This window comes from Eleutherodactylus coqui, chromosome 5, assembly GCF_035609145.1.
Source record: "Eleutherodactylus coqui strain aEleCoq1 chromosome 5, aEleCoq1.hap1, whole genome shotgun sequence".
Taxonomy (NCBI): domain Eukaryota; kingdom Metazoa; phylum Chordata; class Amphibia; order Anura; family Eleutherodactylidae; genus Eleutherodactylus; species Eleutherodactylus coqui.
This window is the reverse complement of record NC_089841.1, coordinates 255551304-255572909: the sequence shown is the minus strand read 5'-3', so window position 1 is coordinate 255572909 and position 21606 is coordinate 255551304. Positions and strand designations below refer to the sequence as shown.

Sequence of the window (21606 nt, the reverse complement as noted above, 5' to 3'; positions counted from 1 at the left end):
TGTCACCAGGTGTAGAGCTGACACTGGGGTCTGGCAGGGGGATGTCACCAGGTGTAGAGCTGACACTGGGGTCTGGTGGTGGGATGTCACCAGGTGGGGAGCTGACACTGGGGTCTGGCAGGGGGATGTCACCAGGTGTAGAGCTGACACTGGGGTCTGGCGGTGGGATGTCACCAGGTGTGGAGCTGACAACGGGGTCTGGCGGAGGGATGTCACCAGGTGTGGAGCTGACAACGGGGTCTGGCAGGAGGATGTCACCAGGTGTAGAGCTGACACTGGGGTCTGGTGGTGGGATGTCATCAGGTGTGGAGCTGACAACAGGGTCTGGCGGGGGGATGTCACCAGGTGTAGTGCTGACAACGAGGTCTGGTGGGGGGATGTAACCAGGTGTAGAGCTGACAACGGGGTCTGGTGCTGGGATGTCACCAGGTGTAGAGCTGATAACTGGGTCTGGTGGCGGGATGTCACCAGGTGTAGAGCTGACAACGGGGTCTGGTGGGGGGATGTCACCAGGTGTAGAGCTGACAACATGGTATGGCTGGGGGATGTCACCAGGTGTAGAGCTGACAACGGGGTCTGGTGGGGGGGATGTCACCAGGTGTAGAGCTGACAACGGGGTCTGGTGGGGGGATGTCACCAGGTGTAGAGCTGACAACGGGGTCTGGCTGGGGGATGTCACCAGGTGTAGAGCTGACAACGGGGTCTGGCTGGGGGAATGTCACCCGGTGTAGAGCTGACAACGGGGTCTGGCGGAGGGATGTCTCCACAGATATACTTGATAAAATCCGGACCAAATGTTGGGAGAAAGTTTTCTGTTGCTGATCCGGCGAAGTGCCTGTGCGGACACCCCGCTGCTAGTCATCGCCGTGTGAATGATCCCTAAGGCCCCTCCCACACCGCAGTACATCGCTGTGTGAATGATCCCTAAGATCACTCTCACACCGTAGTACATCCCCATGTGAATGATCCCTAAGGCCCCTCCCACACCGCAGTACATCGCCATGTGAATGATCCCTAAGGCAACTCTCACACCGCAGTACATCACCATGTGAATGATCCCTAAGGCCACTCTCACACCGCAGTACATCGCCGTGTGAATGATCCCTATGGCCACTCACACACTGCAGTACATCCCCATGTGAATGATCACTAAGGCCCCTCCCACACCACAATACATCCCCATGTGAATGATCCCTAAGGCCACTCCCACACTGCAGTACATCCCCATGTGAATGATCCCTAAGGCCGCTCTCACACCGGAGTACATCGCCATGTGAATGATCCCTAAGGTCAGTCCCACACCGCAGTACATCCCCATGTGAATGATCCCTAAGGTCACTCTCACGCTGCAGTACATCCCGTGTGAATGATCTCTAAGGTCACTCTCACGCTGCAATACATCCCCATGTGAAAGATCCCTAAGGTCACTAACACCGCAGTACATCCCCATGTGAAAGATCCCTAAGGTCACTAACACCGCAGTACATCCCCTTGTGAATGATCCCTAAGGCCCCTCCCACACCGCACGTGTGAATGATCCCTAAGGCCACTCTCACACCACAGTACATCCCTGTGTGAATGATCCCTAAGGCCACTCTCACACCGCAGTACATGCCTGTGTGAATGATCTCTAAGGCCACTCTCACACCGCAGTACATCCCTGTGTGAATGGTCCCTAAGGCCACTCTCACACCGTTGTACATCCCCATGTAAATGATCCCTAAGGCCACTCTCACACCGCAGTACATCCCCATGTGAATGATCCCTAAGGCCACTCTCACACCGCAGTACATCCCCATGTGAATGATCCCTAAGGCCACTCTCACACACCGCAGTACATCCCCATGTGAATGATCCCTAAGGCCCCTGCCACACCGCAGTACATCGCCGTGTGAATGATCCCTAAGGTCCCTCCCACACTATTTCCGCACGGGTTTTGTGCGGATTATTTCCTCAGACTGTGGATGACATTTTCATAATCTCCTCCCCTTTGCTGCTCCTGTAAATGCCGCAGACGTTCCATGCGCGGGGTCTGCAGCTAACCCCCCCTCCCCCCCACACCCCTTAGGGCTCATTCACACGAGTGTACGCAGTTTCGGTCTGTGGAATACGCAGTGTTTTCACGAACTGACGCTGTGCATAGTCACTGTGCATTTGAATGTTTTCCTTAGCCCCGTGGAGGTGAGTTGCCCCCTGCTACACGCTTACTGCAGCCTCCTCTCCAGCTTTCTGGAAAGTTCTGCCGCGCAGCCCACAAGGTGCCTCTATCCTGACTGTACAGCAGAGCCCATACGTTATATACGTCCTCGGTGACGTCGCGCTACGGCCCCGCCCACTTCTGTCACCTTTCACCTTATTTCCAACACGATTCTCCCATCCCCCCAAAATAGCAGCCACATGGGATTTGTAACCCCGCCCCCTCTTCTCATTGGATTACTTTTACGTCAATCATAATTCGAAACCCAACCCTCAGTCCCGCTACACAGCGGTACGCCTCTAGATTCTGATTGGTTGAGCGACCCGTCACTCTCATTTCGTAAACCAATCGACTAAGTTTAGTCACCAAGCAACATAGTGTAGGGCGTGTCCCGCTCGCTTCAGTCCGTGCTACGGTGGCCTGGAGTGGGCGCTTTAGTTTGTGAAGCGCTTGTGTGGGGGCTCGCGGACTGAGGTGAGTGTGTCACCTGCTGGCGGGCGTGTGTACCTGGTGCCCTGCTAGTGCCATGCTCAGGAATGTGTTGGCACTGTGAGGGGCGGGGGGCACACGCCTATCTGTAGTCCTGTTACTTGGTGCTGTGGTGGCATCACATGTTGGGTGTGTGACCCCCAGTGTGTGGTGCTGCCATCTGCTGCTTGTACCCAGCATTACACAGCTAATCCCCCAACTGTAAATCCTTTGCAGTAGATTAGTGGGTCGCTGCTGCCGGAGGAGCAGGTGTGGATTACAGCCGCGCTCTCTGGTATCAGCCGCAGATTACTGGGTAATCCCACAGATTATTCTGCAGTAATCTCTATAGAACGGCTCCGGGGTGAGCGGCTGGAATAAATGGCGCCTGGCGCTCCGCCGGCAGCTTCACAATGTCTTCTGTGGTCGCTGCGTTATAGAACGTTGCCTCCTATCATTTCTATAGTCGGTTTGTTTTCACGTGCAGCTGAGTGCGATTTATGTTTATTTGAGGTGTATTAACCCTTTAGTGGCGGCCAGTACGCCATTTGCTGGGCTTTAAACCTGCACGCACATCTCTTTGCGCGAGTGCAATTCACCGTCCGTGTGAGACAGTCACAGCAAGTATGCGCCGAGACAGAACGTGCCGCCATCCTTATTTTGCGCCGCATGTGTGAGCGGCAACATGGCAGCCTATGGCAGATGGGTAGAGCGGACTATGCGGTCGTCAGACGTTTGTGTGAAGGAGCCCTAAGGCGGTGGCTTGTCTGACTGCTGACCGCCAGCCTCCTGCTCTAACTGCCAGGAATGGGGATCTTGGGAGTTTAACCCTTTACATGCCACAATCAATAGCAACTGCAGCATGTAAAGGGTTAACCCTCCCCGCCCCAAAAATAAAACTAAAACTCCCCCCCCTGTTTAAATTGTTAAAATACCCCTAAAAGTTTTATTGGTACCGCTCCGAGGTACAGCTCTACCCGCAGTACCCAAGCCTGAAGAGGTCCCGGGTCTCGCGATGCGGCGATGCAGGCAGCTGCTTTTCTCTAAAAATGTGTTTTTATTGTTCAAAAGTAGTAAAAAAGAAAAACGCTATGAACTAAGCATCGCAGTAATCAGCGAACTCTTATTACCGTATATACCCTAGTATAAGCCGAGTTTTTCAGCACGAGTGAGGTACAAAAACTCAATACTCGCCTATCAGCCGGCGTCTGTGTCCCCGGCGCGATGCTCTCTCCGGCGGTGCGGCCAGCTGCTGCAGTCTTCTCCCTGGCTTGCTTTTGAAATCCCTGCTGTCAGCACTGCGATTGGATCGAGCGCCGGCCAATCACAGCCGGCGCTCGATAAACCAATCACAGCCATTTAGAATGACATCACTGAATGGCTGTGATTGGTTTATCGAATGCCAGGTGTGATTGGCCGGCGCTCGATCCAATCACAGTGCTGACGGCGGGGATTTCAAAAGCAAGCCAGGGAGAAGACAGCAGCAGCTGGCCGCAGCGCCGGGGACACAGCCGCCGGCAGATAGGTGAGGTGTTTTTTTTGTTTGTTTTTTTTTTAACCTAGTATATACTGGAGTATAGCTCGGCTAATACTCGAGTATATACGGTAGTTATTTTTACTAAGTTGTGAATGCTGTAAAAACTAGATTCCCCTAAAAATGTACTAAAACTTCTACAAGACGTGACATGTTCCCCCGAGTGCGGCCAGTAAAACATACGGGGTCCTTAAGGCATAAAGTAGTCCGGTCACCAAGAGGTTAAATCGATGTTTCATGAAAATACTGAATTATACCGCAGTGTAATCAACTGTTTGTGGGGGGTGAGGCGCGGGGGTCAGCTGTTCTTGCCTAATAAGGGGTTGACCCTGCGGAGACGACCTTGGTACATGTAGAGGACCCGTTGGGTTTTCTGACATGCATGTCAGATACAGTAGCGCCCCTGGGGCGCGGCTTCTTAGATCTCCATTCTATTGCTCTTGTTAATCCTCCTGGAAATTAATAAATTGACAATGGTTGTTACCATTCCCATGACAGGGGCATGATGCAGACACTGTTGCTGTCCAGTAGAGGCCGCTAGTGCCACATTGTGTAGGGCCGCACACTGCTGCTCCAGCTACCTTCCTCCCTGTCTTGCAGCTGGGTGAGGGGCAGGGTCCCCCTCCTGGCAAACGATGGGGTCCCCAGTGGTCAGACCTGCACGGATCGAGCATTTATTACTTACCTAGTAGGTAGGTGATCTCTGCTTTTGACCAGGATACCCTTTAAGCTCCTCACACACGTTAGATGAATGTCAGTCAAACTCGCTGACCATGTAATGTCGATGGCGTTCTGCCGGCTCTCCTCCCAACGGCAGATGTCAGCGCAGAGACGGGTCGGCACGTTGGGTTTTACATGTGTTATTTGGGGTGTGAACGAGCCTTTATAACCGACCTTCTGAAGGCAGCCAGAATGTTGATGTGGCCCTCGGCGAATATGAGCTTGACACCCCGCCTGTGGGAACAAAGGATCAGGAAAGCTGGCATCCAACGTGCCTTATAATTCCTTCCTATGAAGTCTGCTGTTGGAGGAGTGTCGGCACCCCCTAGACATATTAGTCAGCCGATCTCACCAAAAGTGGTGTTCAGCCGACAAACATCTGATTTACGCGGACGCCTTTAGCTAATCCTGGAGCCGTGAGGTTCCGCCGGAAGAACAGTGCTTTTACTTCCGTCCCAAAATTGGGCAGCTGGGCGGAAAGCGGGCGTACCCCAATATATTCAGTGGGGTCTACCCAACATTGATAGTGCTGTCCACACAGGGAACGGAACAGGAAAGCGCCATCCCCTTAGCCTTCCGATGCGAGAAAAAAAATAACGTTATCCCTTGACAATAAACGGATGCTGATACAAAGTATATTAACGAGTTGTGTATTTAAAGGAACCTGTCCGCAGCTGTTAGCACCATAATCTAAGTTATGGTGCTCATAGGGCAGGAGCCTGGGGAGGTATTTCTTATACCCACCTCCCGTTGCCTGCGCTGTCTGTCCTGAAAGTCAGTGTGTGGCCTGTGTCACCGGACTCCAAGCCACAGGCTGTGTGTGCGTGCGCTCCCATAGAGATCAATGGAAATCAGACGGTTTGAAAGTAATCTAAAAAGCCTGTAGCAATAGTTTGCAACCAATTTCGAACCATCATTTGCTTTCTCGGCTGCAGAGCAGCTGTTCTTGATGTGTTCCTTGAAAAGAGCCCTTAGGTTAAAATCATAAATTCAGATTATTCTTGCGTTTCTGGTTAAAGTTTCATAATATTTTTATGTCTCTAATTTCCTTTTGAAGCATTTCACATTGTTTGCTGGACTTGGAGTGTGTTCGGCCGGCTGCACACGACCGGGTCAGAAACTGTATGCGGGAGCCTGCAACTGAATCTGACCCTGTGCCTGGCCGGCGTCTGTGCGTACCTGTCACTTTTCTTCTTCTCCTGTACTGCAGATGGTCTGCCCGGCTCGCCATTGGACATACGCAGTACAGATTTTTTTTCTTTTACACCCCTACTTTGCGGGAGGGCCGCGGGTTGGACAGCTTTCATTGACATCAATGGAAGCTGTCCATGCAAAAATAGAACATGCTGCGTTTTTTTTTTTTATTTGCTGCGTGAGCACAAAATTGCAATTGGTTTCCACAGACAAAAGCGCTTTTCCATAGCATGTTATGGAGGGTATTTGCTCAAATTCCGGGGGCGGACACCTGCTCCAGAGTCCGCAATGTAAATCCAGGTGTGTGCAGCCGGTCTTAATGTAAAAACTGGCCAAAATTGAGGTGTTCTAAAACTTTTGACTGGTAACGTACATTTTGCAAGAGAGGATTCGCACTGGTAAGTAAAGTATATGGTGTGAAGTTTGCAGTAACTTTCCGCTTTATGTTTGGAGTTCCGTGCAAGAAAGTGTTGGCGTTATTATCAGGAATGGTTGCCAAGTGCACAAATAGTAATAGTGCTGTTGGAAAAGAACAGTGCTAATATCACATGTCTGATGCCAGGTCACACCCGGCATGGGGCTAGTAGGAGTTTCTTCAGTAATGTCAATTCGATATCGCTTGGTCTAAAAACAGCTGACAGTATGCCAAGCATGCTGCAGCAATGCTGTCTGAATGGCAGCCTGTACTTGGGTGAATTAGGATTGTCCTTGTGTAGGACAATTGCTGTTTTTTGCCTGGTTGATCACAGCCACATAGTGCATAAAAGTTAAGTCGTCTAACTTGAACTTCTGTGCCTTTTTGTTTTCCAAGTAGTGAGCCGTAAATACCAGCCTACTGTTGTATGTCAATTGCAGTAACTTAGAAATTTGGATTCGCTTCCGTTGTTATGTAGAGGTGTTTTTGCTTTAAGGATCAAGACTTGGGTTTGGATATGGCTTTAAATAGAATAAGACCATACGGAAGGTTTAACAATAGAAGTTGATCACTTAATTTGAATAATCGAGCGTAGTGATGAGTAATTGTCCTTCTTTTGTAAGTTATTATATCTGTTTACAAAGAATATTTATACATAAAGGATGGAGATGGCAAATGACATCACACGTTATCTGTATGTAAAGATTACAACTTACATCGTATCGCTGGAAAAGTAGCATCATCTGACTTAACAGGAATTTACCTTGCATCATCTGACTTGTATATCAGCAGCTGGAGAGGCCCACTTTTAATCGGCGCCAAGACAGAGAAATTCTCCAGGAAATGGACAAGTGGGGCTTCCCTGTACTCGTCTGAATGGTTTCTGCCTGGGTTCCGAAAAGTAAAAGTATACTATCTTAGCAAAGAAAAGGCCAATGTGTCGATTTCCTAGTCTTCATGACAGAATGTCAGTTTCTGCCGTGAGACAGCACAACAAACGTATTTTGTGCAGTCCTTCTCAAAAAAACACACAGCTGATCCTCCTCCCAAATGCACGATAACCTTTACACAGGAAGATTATCGCGCAAAATTCGTGTAAACGCACCCTGTTCAGAGAAGCAAGCGTCAATCTACTTGTCTAAATGCTCTGCGCTAGCATTAACAGCCCAGTGGGGACATCAGCGCTCGTGGAATCGTTTAGACGAGTGTTGTCCGTATAAGGTTGGGCTCACATCCAACGGATCAGACTCCGCATGTGGGAGGCCCGCATCGGATTCTGGCTGTGAACCCGACCTGTGACCCTCATACAACACTAACCTGTATTGGATGACCGCGGAGGCTCGCAGGCGGTCATGCGGAGTACACGGTTTCTTTTTGCTTGTGTTTCATGCACCACCACTTACCAAGGACGCAGGTACCTGCAGCCCATACGTAATGTTAATTAACATATGGGCTGTGTGTTTGACGCCTCCATTGACATCAATGGAGGCCGTTCACGCAGTTTCCGCAGTAAAATAGGGTATCCTGCGACTTTTCTTCTGCTGTCTATGGGTGTGATGGAAAATTCAAAAATGCGTGCCTTTCAATGCCACGGAAAGACTGCAGAATCTGCAGTACAAATCCGTCTGTGTAAGACTCCTAAATGGGACGTTACTTACATACGCACCTTAAATACCTTCTTAAACATGGACCGAAAAACAACTCCTTAGTTCATGTATGGCCGAGAGAGAATAACCAATCGTACAATCAGTATATTCCTGACCAGCGGGCACCGTACACACGTATAAATACTCCTCACCGGCTGTTGATGGACGCCGCTGTCCTAGTATCAGACATAATTCCACTGTTGGTTACTACTCCGCCCCGCACATCCAAGGCATAGGCCTCGCGCCCATGTGCCGGTTGGATTCCACATACGTCCGTGCGTGCCAGCTTTTTTTTCTACCGCGAATGGTCTGCACGGCTCGCCGTCGGACATGCACAGTACAGATTTTTTTTTCTCTAAAACACCTGCTTTTACCAAGCTATTGCCTAGCGATGATGTGGAATTTGCGACCTTTCTGCAATGCCAATGGAAGCCGTCTGTGCAGAATCGGCACAAAAATGGAGAATGCTGCTATTTTCCCTCCGCGAGCGTAAACCGCAATTGGTTTCGGTTCGTGTGCAGGAAGAAGCACTCTTCCATAGCATGCCATGGGTGGTATTTGTGCGGATGGCCGCTCCGGATTCCGCAGTGCAGTTTTTCCCCACATCAGTGCGGCTCTGTCTGCGATCCGGGCGGACGCTTCTGTTCCTTCATTATGTCATCCATTTTTCCAGTCAACAAAAAAACCTGAAACGGGCCCAATTCCCCCCCCCCCCCTCCACATTTCTTAGCGGCAAATTAATGAAATACAGACATAGAGAAAAAAATACATATTTTGCAGCCTCATCTGCAGGTCGGATCAGAATAGAGCGTGCCGCTGCCGTCTTTTATTTATGTAATCCGTTGATGAAAACTGCTGTGTGATTTGGCACATTGATGGCGGCGGGTCAGTGCGCCGTCAGGCTACTCATTTGCAGAATCGGACAGCTCATGGACTGCTAATACCCGCACTCACACGGGCGTATGTGTTCTGCACCATTATCACAGTCTGGTGCAGAAAATACACGTTACATATTTATTTACTGCGTATTATGTGTGTAAGTGAGCCCTTGCACACGTGAAAGGTGCGCTTGTGGTGTGCGGGCGACACTGGCCGTAGGGCACACGGGTGTAACATGTGCGCAGTCATGCGGCAGCTGTCAAGTCTTCATCTCCTCAAGTGTAGCGGCAGTGAAGGTGTCTGAGCGTGGCAGCGGCTCTAAGCTTTTATCATTTTCTCCTTCTAAAGCTAAGTTTGCGCTGGCGAGTGCGATATCCGTCCGTGAAACTCTGCCAGACATTGCGCTCGCCAAATGCGATGTCCCTGCGGATGTGAGGTCCCACTCTGCACTTCGGGGAAGCGGTGATCCTCCGCCTCGATTGTTTTCAATGGAAAGCTTCGTCCACACATCGCACACGTGGATCTTACGCAAGTAAAAAAAAAAACAAAAAAACATTGCGGCACGTCCTATTTACATGTATTTAATTGCCTATTAAAGTCATAGTGCTTGTATAACTACACATGGTACTTGAACATCTACTGTGCATTTATGCCTAAAGGCAAGAGAAGTCTATGGGGCTTTGTTAATTATTTGTTTTTCACGTGCGCAAAAAACAAACAGTGAGCGCACACCGCTTTGGTCCGTAAAGAAGCTGCGTACTTCATGAACTGACACTGCATCCACCGGTGTGAATGATCCCTAAAAGCACCTACTCCTCGCATGGCGGGGGCGCTCTCTGCACTGTGATGGGGATTCTCCCTTTCCTCCTCTTAAGCCTGGAGCTTTCTACTTTGGAGGGTCGCTAGGGTGCCGGATAGGGGGTCCGAGCCGTGCCGCCACCTGGGAGCTGCTGAACAGAGCGGTCTGGAGGTGTGCCACAGCTCAGAATACAAGATGGCACCTGCTCCCTGTACTGGCCCTGCCCACTCTTCCAAGTGCTAGCTGTGTCCTTGGAAGGTGGAAAGCTGGTCCTTCTGCGTCCGGAGCTCGTCACGGTCCACGTAAAATGACATGGCGGCCTGGATTCTCGCCATGCTCCTTGAGTTTGCCACACGTGATCTAAGCAGTGGCTGAACAGGATCCATAACGGTGACCGCAGCGGACAGCTCAATTTAGCTGAAAACATTCTTTATTGAGAGTATGGACTAGTGATGCGGGCCGAAGACAGCGTCGTTCATAGGATTTTGCATCTAATACTGTTTCCGTGAGTGACTCAAGAAGCCTCTGGTAGGAGAAGTGGCCGCGTGCGACACGATGGCCTCATGGACCGAAACAAATTGCTTGTAAAATATGTAAGAATAAATGTGTAAAACCGTTCGCGAGTAAACGCACGAGGTGGCGGCGCAGATAACAGTAACCCCCACTTCTTGCGGTTAGAACGATCTTCAAAAGATACGGAAAGAACTAAATGGGTTCCGGATTCGGACTCGCGGCTATGAAAATCAGTGGTGCTACTCCGAGGCCTAAATTAGTTTCCAGATGATCGCTGCCTCCACGAGACGCTAGCTTATTTGAAACAAAAAGGGCTGCGCCACAAAATAAAAGCGGTTGTTTGTTTTGTGTATAAAACCATGCGATGAGAAACAGGAGGTTTCATGCTGATGATGGGGGATCGGGGGAATCCCCGCAGCTGAACCGTTCCTTCTCAGGGCGGAACCAACCAGTGCCGAACAGACCCCATTGACTATAACTGGGTCAGATTGGTTTCCGCCCGACTTTTTCTTGCAGTATTTCGAGCCAGATCTGTGGCGGTAGCGCTGGCCGGTAGTCCCAACGCAGATGTGAAACCACCCGAAGTGTGTTTCTTCAGTGGTGGGAGGAACAGCCAACAGGTAGTAGGTGTGACCCTGCCATAATGCTAGCATGAGGGGTTAGTTATTCACCTCCTAGTTACAGTAACAGGTAGAGAACTGTTGCACTTAACATACACCGTTAATGAAACACAGAACATCCCAAGCTTGGAAGGTCCATAGCAATAACATGTAGGATAAAGTCAGATGGATCCCCTCTGTAATCCTAGTGGCAGTGGGCTCCCTGACTTGTATCATACAGTCGCATCCCACTAACATAGTGTAAAGGGCGCTGAGCTGAAATCCCAAAAGTACAAACCACTTGGTGGAGCCGGAGAAGTAGGCACGAACATCAGTGGGGTTCCCATCTGAGGGATAGGCCGTCCCTTCTGAAGTCATGTGTTACCCCTTTATTACTAGCCAACGCTAAAATCTAGAATTTTGTGACTATCGTGCTATTTTATTTTTTTAAGTACAGAGTTCGTTATTCTCTTTGCAGATAACTTGTACTTCTGTTCCTGCACCCATTCCACAATGTGGGCTTACAGTAGATTCCAAGATGTTGGCTGATTTCATAGTGTCCATTGATTGTGTCTTTGTGTTCTGCAGGTTCTGTTCTGTAAATTACCGTAAGGGATTTCTTCTGTCTCTGCAGGCGCGGACTATTTCTCTGTTTATGTGAGGAAGAATCCTGGTATGGAGAATGGTATTAAAGAAAGCCAAGTGGGTCTAAGCAAAAATGGCGCACACACCGTACGGCCTGCTACTATGGTGTCAGAGGTAAGGGACAAAATATACAAATAGCTATATACACACTGTTATAAGAAGTAAGGGTTTGGGCAAAATTGGGCCTATTTCGCAGTATTTTGCATCAATCTTTGTAAGCCAAAACCAGGAGTGGGTCCAAAATTCAAAAACTGTACAGATCGTTCCGTTACCCTTTTTTTTTTTTTCTGTTATGTACAACTTTTTGCTTTTGTTTTGACTTACAAATACTGATAAAATACTGCTATCTGCATTTCTTAAAGGGGTTGTCTGGGTGGTCACTTTTTATTAACCACTTAAAGACCAGGCTGTTTTGTACCTTAAGGACCAGACACTTTAGACTGGGTTCCCACACAGCGTATTCCCAGTGGAAATCTCGCAGTTTGGCCGTAGCGAAAAAACACGTGATTTCCGTCTGGAAAGAGCTATTTCAAAACCTGCTCCACTTAGCCACAGGTTTTGGAGCTGCTTGGCCACCCGCTTTTCCATTGCGGATGGCGCTCCCATAGAGGAGAGTGCGGCCGCAACAGGGGAAAAAAAAACACAATGGACATGCTGCGGCTGGATAATCCACACCACAACACCGGTTTCTGCTGCGACGGATTCACTGTCCCGTGTGGATGAGATTTCTTAAAAATCGCGTCCACATGGCTGGCTAATCCTGGCATTAGCAGCTGCAGGCAGATTTGCTGCGGCAAAATTCCAGATGGAATTTCCGCGGCAAATCCGCCCCTGTCTGAGCTAAGCCTTAGGAAATTTAAAACGTGATGGTTTTACTGTCCTTCTTTTTCCTTTAGCTACCAAACTTATTTTTATTGCTTTTTTGACACATAGTGCTATTTTTTTAAATATCTTTTTCACTGACTTGTGTTTCAGTTTTTTTAGTTTTATTGGAGGTAAAAAGCTTAAAAAAAAGTTGTGTGTTTTTTAACATGTATAGTTTGCCACAGAGTCTGTTAGGACCCTATAGCTCCGCTGTGTCAGGGGATCCTGGCAGTCACTGACTGCCGGCTCTTGTAGTGGAAGTTATACTTCCACTTTCACTTGTTAGTACACAGTGCTTACTGAGCATGATTTACTAAATAAAGGAGGAGGCAGGAAGGGTTAACACTCACTTCTCCCTACTCCTCCTGGTTATCTGCTGTGACTAACAGCTCACAACCCGTCCTGCTTCTGATTGATTCTGATGGATTGCAGAAGCAGGAGGCCTTAATCCCTGCAGTAATTTTACATACGGCTGGGCTTTAAGCCCGGGACCAAGGGCCGTAAATTTACAGTGCTTGGTCCTCAGTGGGTTAAAGAAACTTAGTGTCTGCTGAGAAAAATAATAAAGGATCTTGTACTTCCCCCGATCTCTGTTACTTACGGATACATCTGGTCATGTGCCATCTAAGATTGTGATCACTGCAGCAAATCGCTAGTCTCAGCCGTATCCGTAATTGGCCACAGCAGTCATGAGCGAAGGCAACGGGATCACACTAAGGCTACATTCACACGGGTGAAGAAACTCAGTCCTATATTATGCTTGCCATCATCTGATTTTTATTTATTTTTTCCTTTTTCACCATGATGCAATGCATGTTTGATTCAAAATTGCATCGCTTTTGTAAAGTTATGACCTCATGCATGTATGTGTGTGTTGGGATCACAAGTGTTACCCATTGACATCAATGGCTACCATTACATCGCTAGTGCCATGTGATGTCTTTTTAGGATCCCATTGAAAACAACGGGGGAGGCGTTCCAATGGAACGCCCCAAGTTAGAAGGTACATTTGTTTGTTTTTTTCGTTTTGTTTTCTTTTAAAGAGATAAGTCGCATTTCTGAATGAATCCATTTAAAAGCACGATCATATTTGTGCGAGTTTTGTGTGCATTGCATAAAACTCGTGTGAGAATGTCGATTCTATGAATAAGCCCTAACTGAAAGCAGGCGGAGGCCATTGGGGAACAGAGCAACGGATGGATCCAGGGGGGGTGGAATAAAGACTTATTTATTATTTTCTCACTAATCACTGAATTAAAACCTTTAATTAATAACCGCAAAACCCCTTTAAAATGGTCACTGCGCCTACAACAGACTGCATAAAACAATGGTGCGGACAAATGTAACAAACTTTATAAAGTATCTTATCAGAGGAAATACCAGTTCTCAGGCTGCCTAAACCTAATGTAACGCATCCACTAAGGCTGCTTCATACGGGCACAAAAGGGCAACTTTTTTTTCTTTGTGTTATGCGTGCGGCACACGAAACTCCGGCTCTGTCAGCAAGTGAAGATGTCTTCTTTGAGGACATCGTCTCCATATGTCAGATCTTCCTGTCTAGTAGCAATGGTTATTGCTATAACTGTAGCCAGCGGGTATCACGGAAGAAGTGGTCAGCGTGTTTGTGCGATGATCATCAGTGAATGGAGGTGAAGGAAGCCAGAGATGTCTCCCAGCCCCCTCCTCTATTCAGACAGTCATTACAGGAGAACAATGTCTGTTTGCACAGGCCAATTGTTATGTTTTAATGCCTACAGAAACTGAACGTCATTCAGACACCGGCAGCATTTACACTGATTCATTCTGAGTCCCACGATCCAGCGAGAATATGACTGATTATTCAATGTAGGACTAGAGAAGTGATTAGATGACCAAAGCGAGGATTAAAGGCACATTTACACCAGCCGATGATCGCTAAAAAATCGCTCAACAGCAATCATTTTTTTTTTTTAAACTCGTTTTATTGACAAGTTAATAACATATCAAATACAGCAAAAGAAAAAGAAACATTGTGCAGTACATAGTCTTACATGTAATATAAGCCAATCGGGCTTGTACATTGTGGTTTGCATCTTATCTGGTGTGTTTTCCCGGCCCGGAGTAGAGGGGGAGGCGACAAGCATGTAGTATAGTACAGTGTCGTAGGAGGGATAGGAAAGTGGTGAAAGGTACGGGTAATGGGGGGTTCATGGAGAAAGGTATAGCCGTGTTAGAGCCTATTTTAGAGCATAGACCTATTGTGTCGCTTATCTTAGGCACATAAGTATATACTTGCATCAAGACATGAATATCGACTGGGCAAAATACAGTACGAAGCCGGGGCCATCAAGGTGTTTTATTTTAGAGGGGGAAAGGGAGCGCATAGTTATGTTCCGGGCGGCTGACCGTGCGCGGGGCCGAGGCCCCCCGTCCCACCATTATTCCCCGAGGGTTTTTACTATCGTCTTTGTAGCGCTGATATTGCTGATGAAAGCGGCTGCGGAGGAAACAAGGTCAGTAAAGAGGCACACCACTGGCCCCACACCTTTTGGAATTTTTCCGGGCACTTACGGGCTTTGTATACTATGTTGTTGTAGGGTATGATTGAATTTGTGGTTCTCTTCCACATTGCCACGGTCGGGCCCCTCTGGTCCATCCATCTCATCGCGATGACCTTTCTGGCCATGAACAGTACCTCCCTTAGGAATATTCTGTGATAATGTTGCCACTGCTCCTCGTCGAGGATACTGAAAAGGCAAATTTCTGGGGTGGCAGGGATTGGGATTTCAAGGACCGTGGATAACAGATCTATGACTTCGTCCCAATATGATCGGATCCGCGGGCAGTCCCAGATCATATGCCAAAAATCAGCGTATGTGCAGGTGCATCTAATACAATGTGTGGATGGAGTTCTGCCCATTTTATGTAGTCTCACCGGGGTGAGGTAACATTGATGAACTATATAGAGTTGGGTCAGTTTATTATTTGCTGAGGGGGAGACGGACAACGGTGATTCCAGTACCTCTTGGAACGTCTCTTCCGTCAGCGTTGGGATCAGAGACTTCCACTTAATCAAAGCGGGAGGGATTTCCCTTGTGGCTTTTGAAGTTGTTAGATGGGAATATAATGTCGAGATAAGTCCGCGGGGCCCTTGTGATCTTAATATTCCAATCAGTGGGTAATAGGATATAATGCTACTCGTGGGCGGGAATTGCGTCTGGAGCGCATGCCGGATCTGTAGGTATTTGTAGAAGTGAGATCGGGGTATTTGGTATTGGGCCTGGAGTTGCTCAAAGGATAGCAGGATATTAGAATTATATAGGTCTCCTAGATGAGCTATCCCATGCTGTTCCCATACCTCTAGGTCGGTTAGCAGTCGCAGCTCACCCAGCCCAGGGTTCCTCCACAGCGGCATGTCTGCGGCTATATCCGAGAATCCACTCGCCTCCCTCGCCTGGCGCCAGACCCGCGTGGCCAGTCTGTGAATAGGCAGTGTTTTGCCCCTCACCGTGGCGGGGAGCTCTAGCAGCGGCCAGAGGCTAGAAGTGTTCAAAGCCTGGGCCAGATGAGCCTCTGAATTGGGCAGTGGGCCGTTTTTCAGCCAGCATTTTAAGTGTATCAATTGGCCGGCTAGGTAGTATAGTAATAGGTCTGGGAGTGCCGACCCGGCTTCGTCTTTCGGTCTCTGTAGCGTGGAGAGTTTAAGTTTTGGACGGGAATTGCCCCATATAAAGGAGGTCATGAGGGAGTTCATCATCCGGAAGAATCTAGTCGGGACTGGAACGGAGATGTGCTGCAAGATGTATAGGCACTTCGGTAAGACTATCATTTTAATCAAGTTAATGCGGCCTGCGACCGACAGGGGTAGTGATCCCCATACTTTGAATTTAGACCTATATAAGTCTATTAGTGGATAGACATTCAGGTCTAGGGCTCTAGCAGTTGTATTGGTGATCTGGACTCCCAGGTATTTGAATTCTCTGGAGAGACGTAATCCACATAGTGAGTCCATAAATTGTAGGGGGTTCTGTGTGGAAACTAACATTAAGGCGGATTTTGACCAATTTATCTGTAAGCCTGAGAAGGATCCAAACGTGTTAATAACGTCTATGGCATGAGGCAGGGTAGTTGTTGGGTCTGCCATAAAGAGCATGAGGTCGTCGGCGTATAACGCCACGCGATCCTCCCGATTTCCGATTTGAATCCCGTGGTATAAAGGGCTTGCACGGAGCATAAGGGCCAGCGGTTCCATGGCCAGGGCGAAGAGAAGCGGGGAGAGGGGGCACCCCTGTCTAGTCCCTCTGTACAGGGGAAAATACGTAGAACAGGTGCCGTTCACGGAGATCGCTGCCAATGGTGTTTTGTAGATTATGGAGATCCATTGGATAAAGCGGTCTCCGAACCCGAATCTCCTCAACACCTGGAGCAGGAAGGGCCACTCTATGGAATCGAAGGCCTTGGCTGCATCTAGTGAAGCCAGGGCCCAGTCCGTTTTATCTGTTGCTCCGATTTGCGTTATTACCTGTACCCTTCGCAGGTTTTCTCTTGTGGATTTGCCCGGCATAAATCCGGTTTGGTCTGGATGTATCAGGTCTAGAATGACGCTATTGAGGCGTCGGGCCAGCATTTTTGTCAGGAGTTTATAGTCCGAGTTAAGGAGGGATATGGGCCTATATGAGCCACATTCCAAGGCGTCTTTTCCTGGTTTTAGGAGGAGTACGATTGTAGCCTCATAGAAGGATGGGGGTAGCGTTTTGTTGTTATAAGCAGCATTATAGGTCTCGAGTAGCGTGGGCAGGAGTATTTCTTGGTATTTTGCGAATACCTCTACTGGTAGGCCATCTGGGCCTGGGGCTTTACCATTGGACATCTCCTGAAGAGCCTCCGAAAGTTCAGTTAGAGTGAATGGGGCATCTATTAGGGTCTGTTGGTCCTGGGAGAGTGTGGAGAAATTAAGGTTAGACAGAAAATTTATTAGTTCTTGTTGTGTGGCATGGAATCCAGTGGCGTACAGGTCTCTATAGAAGCGTTGAAATCTTGCTCCTATTAAGTCTTTTTGGTGGAGTATCTCTCCTGTTTCCGACGCGATACGGAGTATCGACGGCGATGCCGAATTTTGATGCACCAGAGTGGCCAATAGGCTACTGGACTGATTGCCGAGTTCATAAAAGCGCTGTTTTACGAAGAAGGAGGCTCTACGAGCCTTCTCTTGTAGGTGGGTTAAGTATTGCCTGCCCTGTCTTAGCCACTGCTCTCTGCGTTCGTCGGTTGGGTCTGCAATGTAGTCTGCCTCTAGGCGTTCATATTGAGCCGCCATCTCACGTTCCAGCCTAGAAGACTCCCTTTTAATATATGAGATAGATGATTTTAGAGCGCCTCGTAAGAAGGCCTTTAATGTCTCCCACAGCACCACCGGGTCGGCATCTGGCTGATTTAGTTCTAGGAAAACAGAAAGTTGGTCGGGGATTCTATCATTTGTACCGAATAGATTTAGCCAGAATGGGTGTATACGCCAGTTATGCCTATGGGCATGTATGTCTGGCGTGGAGACTTCTACGAATATAGGCGAATGATCCGATATACCTCTGGTGAGGTATTTAATGTGGGTTATTGCAGTGCACAGTCTGGCGTTTCCAAGACAATAGTCTATTCGGGATAGAGTGTTCCTGCCGATGGAGTGACACGAGTATTCTCGAGTCGCTGGTTGTCTAACTCTCCACACATCGCGCCAACCGACCTCTTGTAAGAATTGCATCAGAGGCGAGGGGCTGGTTTGGGCCGGGTGAGCTGCGGGGGTGCCTAATCTGTCCATTTGGGGGTCCAGTATCAAGTTTAAGTCGCCCATACATATTATGGAGGCGTTGGGGTACTGGGTGGCGAATTGGGCCGCCTGGTGTAGAATTGCTATGTTGGCTGGTGGGGGGAGGTATAGCCCGATTATTACGTATGGTTGGGATTCTATCCACGCCTGGATGAACAAAAATCTGCCCTCTGGGTCTCTGACTGTGCGTCCCGGTTCCCACCGCAGCCGCTTGTGAATTAGTATTGACACTCCTCTAGCATATGAAGAGTAGGTTGAGTGTATAGCCCATTGAACCCATGGTTTTTGTAGTTGTTTTGTTTTTTCAGAGATCATATGCGTCTCCTGGAGGCACACTATGTGTGGGTTGTGGTTTCTGACATATGAGAAAATCATAGAACGTTTTCTGGGGGCTCCCATTCCCCTCACGTTCCAGGAGAGTATGTTTATGTTGGCCATTTAACTCGGGTGTTTCTATAGTTATGCGGGAGAGGGTACCCCACTGAGCGGGATCGAACCCGCGCCCGGCCAGCCACCAGATCCCCTCGAACAAGGGCCGAGGAATGCGTCCCCATGCTCCGACCAGAACAGATTCCGTATGATGCACTGCACAAACTTATCCAGAACTTAACAATTGTAATTACATCAACAGCAAATTGCCAGAGTATTACAAACATCATAACGTTTAATATTACTTGAACGTGCGTGTGATAACGGGGAAGACTGTGCACCTATAATACGATGGTAAACTGGGCACAGTCAGACAGATTTATATCTGCGTAGAGCTCTAGGCCCCCAATATCACAGGTACATTTACTTCCCTGCCCGACTATGGTATCATATGCATATTTAGACCAGAAAGCATTTTCATATAGCATACAGTAGATTCTTTCTGTAGTTTTCCCTTGTACTCGAGATCACTCCACTATAGGGAAGTGTGTAGGGAAGTGGAAGGATAGTAGTGGGGAAGAGGGGAGAACGGGGACAGACGGGGGGTATACACAAGTATGTGTCCCCACTCTCTTGGGAGTCATAGGGGGATGTAATACTGACTATATTCAAGTGTCCAGGGCCCTCGCCCCCCCCCCCCCCCAGCCAACCCCCCAGAAGGTCGCCGGCACCCCGGCGCCCCAAAGGACAGAGGAGCATAGAACAGCAGCGGGGGGGGGGGGGGGGGAGGAGGAGAGAGCCAGACAGAAGTCAAATGCAGGTGTATACGTGTGGGTTCTCAGAAATTATGTGAAGTAGCAAATTGCACAAGTTTAGATGTCCAAGTCCATCGCCCCCCTCCCCCCCAGGATAGACCTGTTAGAAGATCATTGGCGTCTGGGTGATCTTGGCACACGGTTGAGCCAATCCTCGGCTTCCTCTGGAGTGGAGAAGAAAGTAGCTCGTTCATTGTGGACCACACGTAGGCGAGCTGGATACATCATGGAATATGGTATAGTGGCTTCCCTCAGTCGGCGCTTGACCGCCACGAAGGATGCTCTGGTTTTCTGCAGGGCAGCCGAAAAATCTGGGAAAAGAGAGATGTTAGCGTTCTGATATTGGAGGTTCTGCGCCCGCCTTGCGGCCTGGAGGGCGATGTCTCTATCCTTGCTGCTCAGGAGTCTTGCCAGCATTGGTCTTGGGGGTGCCCCCGGAGGAAGAGGGCGACCCGGGACCCTATGGGCCCGCTCGATGGCGAAGGCCGTTGTAAATTTGGCCTCTGGCAAAAGTTCTTTCAACCAGGTTTCCATGAATGAGCAGGGATCTTGACCTTCGGCGCGTTCCGGTAGTCGTATTATCCGGAGATTGTTTCTGCGCAGTCTATTTTCCAGATCATCTGCTCGCTGGAACCAGGTGTTTGCTGCTTTGTCAAGTTCTGTGAGCTTATCTGGTATTGGAGCCATGGTGTCTTCAAGCTGTGATATACGTGTCTCGGCCTCCCCCACTCTGCTTCTAAGGCTTTGCATGTCTTGTCGTATCAAGCCTACATCTATTTTGACCTCCTCTATTTTCCCGGTTAAGGAGGTGGTACTGGTCTGTATGGCCTCTAAAAGCTGCGCTGTGACTTGCCTGAGCGTTGGTTCACTTTCTGCCTCTGGAGGTGTTGCCGAGCCTGAGGCCCCGCTTGCGTCTTCCTCCAGTCTGGGTGGTCGGCGTGGGGTGTCTGTTGTTGGGTCAAGTGCGTAAGCCTTGAGGCGCTCTGTTATCGGTGGGGGAGTGTTGCGGCTCATCCTGGACAACTTGCGGTTACCCCGCCTGCGGGAGGAGGACGGCGGTGGTATGTTTGCGGTCTTTATGCGCCGAGAGAGCCGTGGAGGGCCTCCTTGCTGTTGAGGGTTTGAGATGTATGAATACGCTCCGCTGCAGCGGGGCGAGTGGCCCAGGGGATAGAAGTTGCTAGCCTGTTTGGCTTGGTTAGGTTAGTTATCAGTTAAGTGTGTTCAAGATTTACTCTTTGTCGTAGTCTGGGTTGTCATTGAGAGCCTCACAAGGTTATAAAAGCGGCAGTTGTAGTGATCAGAGTTCGTATGGCTTGATTGCGTTTTTATACTTTGGTGGGATGCCAGTGTCTCGCAGGTCGTTTTCCGGCACCCCTTTGCAGAGGGAAACAAATGTTTACGGTTTGTTCCGCGTGCTGTTTGTCCATTTCAGAGGCGGTGTAATTGCGAGTAGGTATTATATACAGCCTGTTGATGGTTGTCCGCACCGGACTAGAGAGTACCTGGGCACGTGGGGTGCTGTCTTGCCTCGCTGTATGGTGTCTGGCTGATGCACTGTGTGGTCTGGCGACATTCGCCCGTTCCGGGCTGCAGTAATATCCCAGTGGAGGGGGGTTCCACCATGCACCTTGTGGTAGAGTGGTGCAGGTTATCGGTGGATCCCTGTCATGGGGTGTCCACCCGTTTCTGGGGTAATCCCTTTTATGGGGTGTTTGGCAGGCCTTCAGTATGCCTCTCACGCAGGGCTGCTGTTGGAGCTAAGGGGGAGGGGATGTATCTCTCCTGCTCTCCGGTGCTTAGGGGGAGCAGCTCAGTGGCCTCTATATTGACTCCTCACTCCTCTTTCGGTGCCCCGTCGCCTCTCACAGCGGAGGTCCTCCTGTACCGGGCTATCGAGTCTGGGGCGCAGTACTCGTCGGTCGGCGCCTGCCACTCGCCGGAGCCCCGCCCCCTTCTCTATGCCGCGGGAAGCCTCCGGGTCCTCTGGGCCGTGGCGCCGCGGTCCTCCGCCGGCTCCCCTCTCACCTCTTAGCCTCCCGGACTCTGTCTCCTGCCGCCTCACACGCCTCGCACCCCCGTCGGGTCCCTCCGACACAGCAGAGCCGCGGGATGCGCGCCGTCTCTCTCGACCGGAAGTGTCGACGCC

General features: G+C 49.4%; 1 protein-coding gene across 1 annotated transcript in view; it reads left to right on the top strand.

Annotated features, from left to right (window-relative positions):
- The first annotated feature begins 2580 nt into the window (after positions 1 to 2580).
- The window catches only part of SLC25A42 (solute carrier family 25 member 42), a 40418-nt gene continuing 21392 nt past the window's right edge, over positions 2581 to 21606 (top strand). Inside the window, exons 1-2 of the mRNA XM_066604539.1 lie at positions 2581 to 2671; positions 11599 to 11723. Coding sequence (XP_066460636.1) covers positions 11640 to 11723 — 84 coding nt within the window. The 5' untranslated portion in view covers positions 2581 to 2671; positions 11599 to 11639. The remainder of the gene's footprint in view (positions 2672 to 11598; positions 11724 to 21606) is intronic.